This window comes from Cloeon dipterum, chromosome 1 (genome assembly GCF_949628265.1).
Source record: "Cloeon dipterum chromosome 1, ieCloDipt1.1, whole genome shotgun sequence".
Classification (NCBI taxonomy): Eukaryota; Metazoa; Arthropoda; class Insecta; order Ephemeroptera; family Baetidae; genus Cloeon; species Cloeon dipterum.
The window spans coordinates 3,617,451-3,630,804 of NC_088786.1; the positions used below are offsets into that span (position 1 = coordinate 3,617,451).

General features: G+C 41.6%; 1 protein-coding gene across 1 annotated transcript in view; it reads left to right on the plus strand.

Annotated features, from left to right (window-relative positions):
- The window catches only part of LOC135937016 (uncharacterized), a 123,752-nt gene that overhangs the window by 77,387 nt on the left and 33,011 nt on the right, over nucleotides 1–13,354 (plus strand). Inside the window, exons 7-8 of the mRNA XM_065480085.1 lie at nucleotides 6,893–6,975; nucleotides 11,356–11,451. Coding sequence (XP_065336157.1) covers nucleotides 6,893–6,975; nucleotides 11,356–11,451 — 179 coding nt within the window. The remainder of the gene's footprint in view (nucleotides 1–6,892; nucleotides 6,976–11,355; nucleotides 11,452–13,354) is intronic.

Sequence of the window (13,354 nt, forward strand, 5' to 3'; positions counted from 1 at the left end):
CTTGAAATTTACAGCCTCGTTAAACCGAAAAAATAAATCTGCTTCGCTTTTAATAAGTGCATTTGAATGGAATCTCGCATTCAAAAATACTTTTGCCCAGTTTTTCTTAAATTGCAAATGTAATTAATGATGTTGTGCTGTTGAACGAGAACGGCCTCTCGTTACGTACTGCAGTCGAAAATGAAAGACAAACAGCGTATAGCGCCGGTGCGTCAGTCAACGCGCACAACGCACGGGTCGAAACAATGGCAATTCGCTCTTTTCATTTCATTTCACCAGTGGTTGCGGACAAACAATCAGCTCCGCCGCATGCAGGGAAAGAATGTTTACAAATAAAAAGGGCGCTTTATTGCGAGGCAAGAGGAATAATAATTTCTGCGCCCGTGTTTTTGCAGTCATCGGTTTCGTTTCATTACCGACTGCTTTGTACGTGTGCACATGTTGCGCGCCCAACGCGACTTGCGGCCAGATAAATTTCCGGATGATGCACGACAACAATATTGCAAAGCGACGCGTTCGGTGCTCAACGCACTTGATACAGCAGCTGATTTTTTGCCTCCCGCTCTTTTTTCATCCCGCGGGAAAGTCGTCAGCAGCGACTGATTGCTTGTTTTCTCCGGAATAAATAGCATTCGAGACAATGCCAGTTCGGTTTCCCAGCACACAAAAGCTCTCTGCTCTCTTCTTCCGTTCCTTTTCTCTCTTTCTCTCTGGGCAGAACGACTAATTTCCGGCGTTGCTGCGGAAGAGCCTGCGACAGCCTATCTTCATCAACTTGCTCCACGAGGCCACTTATGTAAATTGCCCAAAGAAAGCAAGGCTTATTTGACATTCGTGATGTTTTCCTTTCAGATTCAATCCATTTTCATTAATGCAGAGCTAAAAGTTAATTGAGTGAAACCTTTCATCGCAAGATGATTTAAAATAACAGTTTGTCCGTCTACAATTCAATGCAATGCGGCATTATCTAGCATAAAATGAACTATTTTCGATATATTCTGCGAAACCAGTAAATCGATCAATTTAATCAGGGTTTTAGCTCTAAAAACGTCAAACTTCACGATTTCCCGCGTTTCGTGCCACTTGCCACGCTTTCTTTTTCAATTTTCGGGAAACCGCGCCCCCAAACCAAAATTCCCGTGAGTTACGCCCTCTTCCAGTGGTTGCGAACACAGAAAATAACATAGACGTGCTTTTCTACATAAAACGGCAAAAATTTAGTAACTCGTGGAAATTAATATTCGTCGTTTTGAGCGGCCTTTTCATTCAAGACACTTTGGCAAGAAAAAAGAAATCGTTTTAATTGAAGCAAAAAGAACACACACAGCGCTTTGCCGTGTCGATGAACGAACGTACCTGTTGCTGGACACACGAAAGCTTTTTTCCAGCTCATTTGTTATGCAGGAGACAGGTCGCCGGAGCGAACGCCGCCTCCTTTTCGGTGCGTGCCCCCGGGTGCACAGCTGGACCCGTGTTCATTTTCGCGCAGCGCCTGTTTTACACGCGTTAATATGAATTGATCGTCGTCGTTGTAGTGTCGGATTCGCGCGAAAAACTGACTCGGTGCGAAAATGCGACACCATAAATCAAAGCCCGATGTTTTGTGCCCCGACTCCACTCACCCAGAGCTCGCCGCAGGAGCTGGAAAGATGCTGTGCACTACAGTTTAGGGCCGGATTGTCTCGCTCACAATCATTGCATCTTATGAACTACCTTGCTAATAGGCAAATAAATTTATTTTTAAGTGTGGAAACAGATTATTTGTCCTGCCAATAAACATGAATTAGTACAAAATTTGAACCATTTTAATTTATATTTCCGTTAGTGTTAAGAAATCTGATATTCTTCGTGATTTTTTTAGGGGTCTTGTCGATTTGGCACTGCCCCAAAAAATAGGATAAATAATTATTTCATTTTTATTAAAAACAATTATTGTTACATAACAATTTATTCATTCACAAGTTTATCTTCCTCGTCTACTATTGAACTAATATTAATTTGAAGAGGGTTTCTTTCAGCAACTTCACCATAGTTTCTCTCCAAATTGGTACAACAAGCCAGAACTTAAGTCATATCGTGGAATCGACACTAAGAGTACCGTCTCAATAGCAACGTTATTGTCTCGAGAACCCTGCTAAATACAGCATTTCTGTGTAGCATTTATTACCCACTCCTGGAAGTTGCTTGCTACAAGACTTGAATAATAATTTATTACTTTAAATATAAATAAATAGATATTATAATTTAATTTTGCCATCTAAGACCTGACATAATATAAAAAATTTAAGTTACGTTTGTTTATATTTTAAGCTCACATCTACATTGTTTTGAAGCTTTGTCTGAGAGCTCCAAAATTTTGCTACAATTGAAATCGAAAATTTCCTCTAAATGCGTGGTTAAGAATTGAGGGTCAGTCCGTGTCTGGCTGTTTTTGTGCTTGTATCGCTTGCTCCGCTTGGCAAATTTCCCTGACACATGGGCAATTCAATCAAAATACTGCTGACAAGCAGCTGAGAGCGAATTTAATAATTCTCTGCTTTCTCTCTAATACCGCGCCGCTTTTTGCAGCCCTTGACTGCCAGAGTGGTGTGCGCGCGGCCGCGTCTTTGAAACCGTCCCTGTCGTCAGCGGCAAAAGTCACGGGGACGCGTGCCAAAGCCGTAAAATTTACTCCCTCCCACGTCCTTGACGTTCCCTGCTCGCGGCTGAAAGATACCAATATGCTACGTTGCTTTCAAGGAAAATTATTCAATCTGGATCTCAGCAAAAAACAATTCCGATTTTTTTAAACACAATTTTGTGCTTCCTGTCATTTGCACAAAGTAAAAACAAAGAATTCTCTAGCATCATTTGGGCAATCGTTGCCATGCAGCATTTTAACAAATACATTTTTAATATAAAAAAGCGACTTTCATTCATTGAGGGTCGAAAGGGCAAGTTGAAAAATCACAATCGCCCTCTGGTCTATTTTACAGCAGACCGATTCGGCTTGCTAGCCGGCGGCTTGGCAAGTCATCGGCACGTGCTTTTCGTAATGACGCAAATATCACGCATTCGTTTTCGCTGCGTGATCAGTAACAAGTGCCGACGACACACTCGTAAAATTTTAAATTTCGCACAGCGGCGATTTTTACGGCTGTCGAAACCGGGCCGTTTGCATGCTCATTGCGTGAGTTGCAAATAAACGCAGCCCCTTCCCCCCACCCGACGCACCCCTCAGCCGCTTGCTCTCTTTTATGGGCGCAATAAAGCCTGGTGCGCGCGGCCAAATGATTCAGCTTATAAAACTGCAATAAAATTCATAATGCCGACGCGCGCGCTGCTGCTATATTTCATCATGGTTCTAATGGTTTGATGGACTTGCAGCAAAGCATAAACAATTCAGTAAACATAATCGGTTCTTGCCGCACTGGAGAAAGAGCCCTTACATCCACGCCTGCATTTTCTTTATTCAGGTTAAGAGAAAAACAAGAAAATGGTTATTTCTTTTATCTTTTTGACTCAAAAAGTCATTTGAATTTCATCTTGCAGAAAAACATTCAGGAATTTTGTAACGAGTCATTGAAGCAGTGGATTGAGCTTGAATCTGCGAATTGTTCGGGGCGTGTATTTAAAATCAAGGTTTCCGTGGGCACACGTGACCAGAAGTCTTAATTCGAGAGCGAGCTGCCTGAAAGACGGCGGACTCTCAATATTCTCGGCAGCTAGCGCTTAATTCAAAGACCAAGTCAGAATGGGAAAGAGCGCAATCTCGCGGCAAAAAGCTGGGCTAGCGGAAAATTGCACGAAAATTTATTTGCCCCGAGGGAGGAATTTTTACGCAAAGTTTGATGAGATTGAATTTTCCAACTTATAAAATCTGAAATTTTACAGCTTCGGCAACTCCACTGTTTTAATATAATCTTTGGATACACGTTCTCCCTGCCGATAAAAACGCTTGGAGCAAGTTTGGTATTCACAGCGGCAGGCACGACTCATTATTTTGATTGTTGCCAAGCAGCGTTTTTGATCTCTCACGTGCCCACCCGGTATCTCCATCAATCACGATCAAAACCTCTCTATTCCCTGCTTCCCTCGCACGCGTACCCTAGCTGCATACTCTCGTTTAACGCCCTCGAGACTGCAATTTCGCTGTCATATCTGAAATTGCTGCAGTGTCATGTTGTTGTTGGCGTTGTTTTTAGGGTTTTTTTTAACTACGCATCGCTTCGTACCGACAGCACGCAGACACGAGACCCCAAAGCGAGCGTGGCCTCTCCGCGAAATTAGAAATTCGATAAGTATATGGTTGGCATTTTTAGACGGTTTCTTTTAAATCAATAATTCTACATTTTATTTCTTTGACCAAAACCGCTTGTTCCTTTTGAACTTCAAGCGATTAATAATATCGGTTTTACACATTCCTAAAAATAACCGGCCATCTTAAATTCCCTTAATATTAGTTTGTCTCATCTGGAATGTTTCCAAGGATGCAACATGACCTTATTGAGCGCAAAAATCAGATAGAATTGCGAATTTGAGGTGCCGTGTCAGCGCCAGCTTTTGCACACCGCACACCTGAGCAGCTGGCGACAAGATCGGATTAGAGGCCAACACGCCGCCCCATCGTGCGAACGCTCTTTTCGTTGTGATTAAGCGGCCGTCTAATTAATTACCAGAGCGAGTTGCTCAAAGAAGCCAAGCCCGCAAGCAGCTTGATCAAAGTAGTTTCGCTCGCGAGGAAGAGTCGTAGCCACCAAATTGCCTCGGATAATTGCCCTTTGTGGGAATCCTTGCGAGATTTTTCTATTAAATACTCCATGCGTGAAAACAGGAAAGTCATGGAAAATTATTTCTATATTTATTTTCTCTCTTTGACAAGTCCAGTTGTGCGTTGGAAAAGTGGATAAAAAATTCTCTTTGTAACCTTTAAGATGTAGAGAAAATTTTACTATTCCAAGATAAAAAGCCCTTGAAAATAAGACACAAGATTTCAAGCTTTGTGCGAGTCTTATTTAGACATGGCGCTGATTGGGGGAGCGAGAATTCTGCGTGAAAAGAGGGGATTACTCCTCTCTAGTTGTCGTGGTGCTGTTTGCGGGCAAAGCGGGCATTGGAGGGGGGCGATAGAACACGCTCTCGTCCCCCCTCCACTCGCAGCAAAAGAGGCAAACAGCGCACATTGGCTTTTCTCGCCCGAGAGGGAAAAATTGGCCGACACTTCTGATTAGCTGCCCCCAAAATCTGCTTGGACAAAGGGCATCAGCCTAGTACGCACACACGGAAACAAATATTATTGCTCGCGTGCGCTTGACATGGGAAATATGGGGGAAAACCTGTCTGAATCCGCCTACTTTGGCTCCAAAACCGTTTAGAAGTTGTCAATTTTCCAACCATTTAACATTTTAAACAAAGAATCAGTAAACTTAAACGAAACCCCTTGAAAACTGCTTCTTTTTTATTTCTACATTTTAAAAAGCAATCGATGCATGGAAATAAAAGAAGAGGGAATTGCGTTAAGGGAGGGCTCTTTAAACATACGAAATGATGAAGGATGAGGCCGGCGACGAATGACGGGCTGCGAAATGGATAGATGATCGAGCGAACATTCCATCGCAGCTAATACCTTTTTATTGCTCGAGCTTTGTACGGCAGCGCGTCAGTCGGCTTTTTTCCTCCGCCGGGCTGCTAGGCATCGCGTTCCGCCAGCTAATCCCGGCCAACCGACCAATCTCGCTCTCTCGTGTTTCCAGCCCGAACACGTCCTGCTCCATAACACGGGAGCGCTCTCTCTCTCTCTCTCTCTCGTGCATGAACCGCTGGATGCGCACTTTTGGTAAAACCTCTTTCGCCACACACATCACTTCACCAGCATTGATGGTTGCAAAATGTTGTGCGGCTTGTTTCATTTTGGCTTTCAATAATGCTAACCAGTCCGGTTTACGCGCAGACGGAACAAAATAATAATGCTTTGCTAATATGGGAAGCTACAGTTTTTTTTTTACCAAAGGTATAACGCAGCTCGCATTCAACGTTAAAGTGGCCTTTTGAGAGAAAATCACGAATACGCTTGGTAGTATAATATGACGCCGCAACTTCTTCCGATAAATTGAGCAAAGGGATTTTTTCTGTGGTTCTCATGACGTCAACCTAAGCCAAATCGTTATTGTTGAAAGTTTTTACTCTTAGGGTTTGTTCTTGACTTTTATCTTTTTAAACAACGTTTTGATGTTTCTTCAGTCAATTTTTAAAGATATGCGCTTTTAGAAAAAAGGAATTAACAATTACATAATGAAAGATGTGCGCTTATCAAATGAAACGTATAACGTAATCATCAAAAGCTTCTGCTGAAGCTTTTATTTAAGTCGCTGTCATTCTTCTTATGGCTAGCAAGGTGGTCAACTTGGCGCGTGCACGTGTGGTCAGTTGTTCTTGCACGGCGAACACAATTGGCGATGCCGGCGTCCTCGCCCCGAAAATAATTACAAAAATTGAAATAAATTGCTCGTCTGTTTGAATAATTTAAGTGTTCGTTTCGTCAAAAATAAATACGTTATAAATTTCTACTCTCAAAATTTACCTCACTGTTTCTTTTATATACGGTTTTTTGGTAACAATTTTGTATGAAACTCGTAGCACTGAGATGCGAGAATTTAGAAAGCCTCTACCAGTTTTTGCTCCATCGAAATTGGGATAATCCTCTTATTTGCCGAGCATTTTGAACAAGGTAAATGAAAACGCACGTTTCCACGAAAATCGAAAGTGTGCAGGGATTAAAACTTTTGAATGTGTTCTCTCAACGTTGATGAGAATTTGACGATTTGCATTTTAAGAGGACATTTTCACATTTAACAAGATATTTCAACCATCTATTTTCCTTGCACTGAAACTGAACTGGTTTATTTTATTCCAGACACATGACCGTGGACGCTGTTTTGTGCACCTGCATTGACTCGCGCTTCTACGGCCCTCTCTGCGAGTTCTCCAACGTCACAGGTGAGTTATTTCCATTTGAAATTGTGCAATGGCGCATAACATGAGCTTATTTCTCACACTACGCTTGCTGAATTCATTTTTAATACTGTTGGTGTTGGCTGGCAGCAGAGCTAAGTCATAAATGTATCCACTTGAAATTAAATGGGGTCATCTTGGCGTTGAAGGTGCGTGAGATTAAAAAAAACAGTTTTGGTTGCTCGCGGAGGCAGCTGCTTTTAATTCCATTCGCTTATTCAGTGGACTGCAAGGTAACGCATCTCCATTTTGTTTTTGTATATTTTACACTTATTTAGACAAACATATGAACGGAGGTTAGGGTCAAACTATGAAATTTGATTTTATCTTCGATTAATTTCTTCTTGGAATGAAAAGAATACCCGCCACCGATTGATTAATCACTTCAAATGTGGTAATTTAACCAAATTTCTACTAAATTGAGCAAAAACTTCTGTATATTCTGAATTTTTCGGTTATTATCTTCAAAGCTTAAATCGTTGAATTCATAAACACCACGAGCTTTGACGAAGTTTCTGAACACACCTATCGATTCTTGAGAGTATCCACTTCCAACCAAAAAGTCCAGCGCGACGTGGATCTGACGAAGAAGTCATTCATACAGGCGGTCTCTTTGCACGTGCTCAAACCAGCTCTTATGCATGCGCAGGTCTCGCATATACGTTCATATTGTTTTGGTGGGAAAAAGTTCTAATTGTTCTACGCACGTCATGCTCGACTTTTTGGTCGGAAAAAATATCCACTATACCTAATTGGACCCTCAAGAATCGATTGATGTGCTCTAAAACTTCGTCAAAGACGGTATTATTTAATGTCCTTAAAGGAATTTAAGAGCTTCAAGCAACTGTTTCAAACGGCTGAGCCAACTGAGAAGCGGAAAATTCTTATTGCAAGCAAAGCATTTTGAAAATTCATTCTTTGTACGCTTCATGTTTCGCAAGGAAGCAAGCACGCTGCAGCAATTTGTTGCCCTGCCGCCGACAACAATTAGAGGGCACGAGTCGAGCTATGCAGCTGGGCGAACAGACGTGCCGCGCGCGTTGCATACCACTCACTCGTCCGTCCTTCCGTCCGCCGTACGTTGGCGGAGGCGGCCTCTCCATCACCTGCTGAATTTTGCACCACGGGCGGGCGTTCGCAGCTCCGAGGATATTAACAAGGGGCTGGCTTGCTGACTATGGCTGGCCGCATGAATTAAACGCACACACATATAACGACGAGTGCAACACGCGGCCATTACAAAGGCACGTGTTCCGAGTGTCAAACAGCGACACCCTATTTATCGCTTCATTGTTGCGTCGCTCGCATGTGTCGATACCATTGACTTTCGATGGCAAATCGATACCGGCCAATATTTGCCAGTCTGCTGACCGCTCAAACTGAGGTTAGGCCTGGCAATTCTCGGCACTTTGATCAGGCGAATCCCGAATTCAAGCAATTTCATCAAAAATTTGTTACTGATGCAAAACCAACTATAGGTTATTTTGCAATGGCTGCTAATGACGCTCGGACCATCAAATGAGCAGAAATAAAGAATTTTAAAGCATTTTGAAAGTCGAATAGTTTTTAGAAACCAGTGAATCGATATTTTAATTTAAATTTGCTTGAAAACCCCAGAAAAATCGTCTAATTTTACGACTTTACCACGTTTTGCAGCACGTGCCACGCTTTCTGATTTTTAATTTTTGTGTTCACAAATATTTCCGGTAAACGTGTTTTTTCAAAATTTCAAAATTTGCACGTAATCTAATAAAAATCTCGCACTTCTCCAACGGTTAATTTGTGGCATTCGATTACTGATTAATTTAAGTGGAAAAGACACAAAACCACATTTTCACAGATAGCGTTTGGCAAAATAAATAAATCGATGAACGTTTAAAAAGCCAATTACTCTCCTCAAAATCAGATCTTAAAACACTAATTAAAATAATCAGAAAGAATAAAATTGATTTAATTATGTGCCAAGAGCAAACACTCATTGGAAAATTGAATATTCCTCTCAATGCCAAAATAGATCGTAGTTTCTACAACCCAAATTTCGACTCATTTAAAACTATAAATTGAAAGTCAACATGATAATTTGTAATATTTACTTTGAACGGTACAAATCAAATCAAAGTGAATTCCTTGTATAGAAAGTCTCTAAGAAAATATTTTTTATTCTTGCAATTTCTACTCCATTTCACTCTGATAGGGAAAGCAATGGAAAAGGAATGTAATCTGTAGCTTTTTGACTCGTTCGTGATAGTTTCGGAATGAGTCGATTTGGGTGTCGGATATCAAGCCCGATTGCAAGTATTGGGGCCCGGAGGCATGGCAAAGGCATTTCTGAGGCATAAAGTTGTTTATGAGCGTGGCAGGTCTTTGTCTCCGATCCGGGTGAGGGAAGGGTGAGCGAGAGAGAATCAATTTTCCTCTCGAGCTGTGCTCGTTCCATAAAAGTAATATTCACTTCTGGCCGGGCAAAACGGCGCGCGCGGCTCTGAGAATGGATGGGCTCGATGACTCTGCCCGGCTGCAAATTCTCGGCAATCATTTTGTCTTCTTGTTCACGTTCCGCCCCGATGTGCTGCATTTTGAATCCGTTTCTGCTTGGCCGCAAGGCACCTTTTTTTCTGCGTCGCTGGGATTGTTTTTCTTTTTTGCTCTCCCTCTTCCTGATTTTGTGTTGAATAAGCAGACGCTGACCGTCCGCCTCGCTTTTATTTATTGCAAATATTTCGCGCGGAAATAAATTCCTGTGGCACGAGCAAGATCGATTGCCGGCCGATTCAAGGACAAGAGCTGCGTGTGACCCGAGCCAACAAAAAGCACCGGCAAATTGATTCGCCTGGAGCAAGAAACTTTTTCAATCCACTCCACAATTTCCATATCTCGTCGCTGCCACGAATTCCGATCGGTTGTGCTGTCGGTTTGGTGCCAAACCGATCATATAAAATTAGTCGGTTTCGAACACGGGAACGCGTCGCGGGTTTGAAATTTTGATGTTTGGCACTGCAACCGCAGTGTTTGTTTTGGCGTGCATACACTATCTCTACTCTCTCCTCATTGAACAAATACTGCAAACTCGTTGAAACAAACATTGGCTGCTCCAGTGTAATCAAACCTCGCCAGCAAGTGGCGTCTGAAACCAATCTAAGCCAACAGCTGCTGGCTCCGCACTCTTGAGATATTAATTGAAGGTTTGAATCGATAATCGCCCCAGTTACCGACATAAGACCTTGAATAAATGTAGGTCCACGACGGTAATAAACAAATTTCGATTTTTTTTAATTTGGTACGGAATTGTCGATTGTTTAGCCTCCACCCCTAAGTTGCTTTACTTCAACCCTCTTGAAGAAAGTAAAACATTTTATAACTCCGGATTTTTAAATTAATTTGCTTTTCATTTAAAATTATTTTTAGGTTTAAAAGAAGGGGCCGGGTAGTAAATTAAATTTTTTTATCAAAATTGTAGCAATGGGGTTGAAAGGGGATGAGGGTAAGCATCCCTAAATACTTTAGCTGGTTAGTGGAGGTCGAGATGAGTCTAACGGTATTTAGTTTTTGCAATTCTGATCATTAGAACCCGAGATTTAGAGGTGCAAAGAACCCAACATACTGAAAAATCATTTTTTTAAGTGGAATATTTAAAAAAATGACACCAATTAGAAATTTTCCTGCTTTTTTGCTGTGGGCATAATTATTATTAAAAAAAAAACTGGAAAATCTTTTGGAATATTTTGAATGCCTATCCGATCCTGTTCCGGTTAAAATATTTCCGGTTCCATGTGAGAAACCGGATAATAACCGGATTCCGGTTTCGGTTTTTTGTCTTGGGAGACGCTCTATTGTTTATGCATAATCAGTAAATTGATTTTAGCTAAGGACCTCTATAAAAACGGGAAATTTTAGATTTTTCCGCGCAGCCTCGTTTCAAGAACATTAATTTATTTTCAAACGGTTATAAAGTTGATTAAATGCGACGGTAAATGTTCTGTTTATAACATCTGTCAGTGCAGGCTGCTTTTGTGATCTCAAATGATGCTTTTTTAACAAAATTATTTTTAATTTTTGTACCATTCTCCCAAAATAAATATTGACGGCTAACAAACGGTGCAAAGAAACGTATTTAGTCTGGGCGGAGACCGGAGACAAATTGCTGGCGAGTCGTTGCTAAACACCATCAATTACGGCGTAAAATAAAAGAAAGCGAGCACTTATATAAGACGACTAAGACGAACGAACGAACGGCATTTTCATCGCGTCACTCTGCGTAGCTGCGGGCGCGTACGTTCAATTGAGTGCGAGTGCAGCAGCCTTATGAATAATTCCAGCTCAGCCGAGGCCCATTATTAATCACGGCGGCCGGCTTTGTTTCAGCAGACTGTGAGCGAGGCGGCCTTTGCGAGGCGCAGTGTCCCTTCGACGCCAACCCCCAGACTGCGTGCAAGTGCGGTTTGGGCCAGCCAGTCTCGGCCGGTGAGTACACCCATCAAAATCTAAATTTGCCACACACGCAACAACGGCCTCCCGGGGCGCACGCTTCATTTCGGCCGCTTCACGCTTTCGCTCCAGCAGTGCGGCTCGTAAACAAATTTCGCTTTGAATGCGCCGAAAGAAGAGGAGGCCTGGACCGAACGTAAATCTCGTTTGCAAATGGAGCGGAGATTAATAACGTTCCGGAAGGCCTGCGGCACGGCTTTGGAGCTGAATGCACTGCCGCTTGACCTTTTATTTTCCCGGCATGTTAAGCCGGATTCCTTTGTTTTGCTGTGTTGCTTGACAGGGAAACCCAGGCAGCACACCTTCCCAATTTCAGAGCAGTTTTTTAGAGTCAAACGTGAACCACCTTGTCGAAATCTTTCCGTAATATCTTTATATTTTTTCCAATAAGATAAATTAAATATTTGAAAAGTGCGACCACTCGAGGTTGTTTTCATGTTGAATATAATTAAAACCAGGCTTCATCCTCGTTGTCAATTAAAGAGAAATTCGTCGTCTTTATTTCTCGACCAGTTTCGACGTCATCAAGTACGTCCTAATCATGAGTTACAATTACAATCAAATACAAACAATGCAATAATGTCACATCTAAAATCACATAAAATTCTATACAATTCTTAAAGACACCCACCTATTCATGAGGCACTTGAGGCAAGCTCCAAAGACCAAATGTAACAAATTCTAAGCCACCCCTTTGTTAAAAACACGCACATCTCACAGGTGGTAGGGAACCTTTTTGTTCCGTGAGCTAAATTTTCCCCTTTCAGCGCGTAAAATATTTTTCCACACATCACAAAGCAGGTGGCTTGGGTTACTAATAACGTTTTCTGAGCATTCCATTTCCACCGCCTCCAAAACTACCCTCTTCCACAAATTTGTTTCTTGCTTGTTTTTTTGTACTTGATGACGTCGAAACTGGTCGAGAAATAAAGACGACGAATTTCTCTTTAATTGACAACGAGAATGAAGCCTGGTTTTAATTATATTCAACAAGATAAATTAAGTTTGAATTGTAATCTGCTCATCGAGACGAATCGAATGCGATGTGCGATTGACATGCTTTTGTAGAATTTCGTGAATTATCCAAAATGTGTTCTAGGCTTCTAGAAGAGTTTTATTATTCAGTTTCTTCTGACTTTATGGAATTCTACTCGTCTGAAAATTGCTTTTAATTTCAGAAGGTATGCGGGTTTTCTTTTGACCTGATCCATCGGATTTCCCTTCAAGCGGCAATAACTAATTTCCGAATTAATTCCACGCGAACGCAGCAATTGGTGCGACACGCATGCAACAACAATTTTCTGCGTGACACTTTGACACGAACCTGAATTAGCATTCCGCTGCTCTTCGATATCGTGCGTGCGCTTAATCAAAACTTTTGACGCAGCCGAGCAGTGAACGTAATTGGAAAACGCGTGCATGCCGACTTGTTAGGCAAAGTTGGTCGTGAGAGCCTTCGTTAAAACCAGATTATTGTCTGCGCGCGACCATCTGATGAATCCTTTACCGTAAATCGTCTCATCAGTGCGTACGCGCTCTGCTAAAGAGATATTATTGCCTTTGAAAACGCGCCCAGGACCAACTGTATCATGGGCCATTTGCATTATGCAAATCTCAATTTAGGTTTCACACAATAATTTTAAAATTAATGACGTGCTGAATAATTTCTTAGAAAATTTGGATAGCGATTTTTTAAAGGATTTCCCCACTCATTTCCCGGAAAAAGTTATGCAATCTGAGAAAAATTTAAAAAAGCTAAATTTAAACTTGATTAGGAGAAAATCTTTATTGAAATGTTACCACTTTTGAAGAAATTCTGACAATTTTAAATTTGTGTAACTTATACGGTGTGGATTTAGCGAACCATGAATAACGGGAG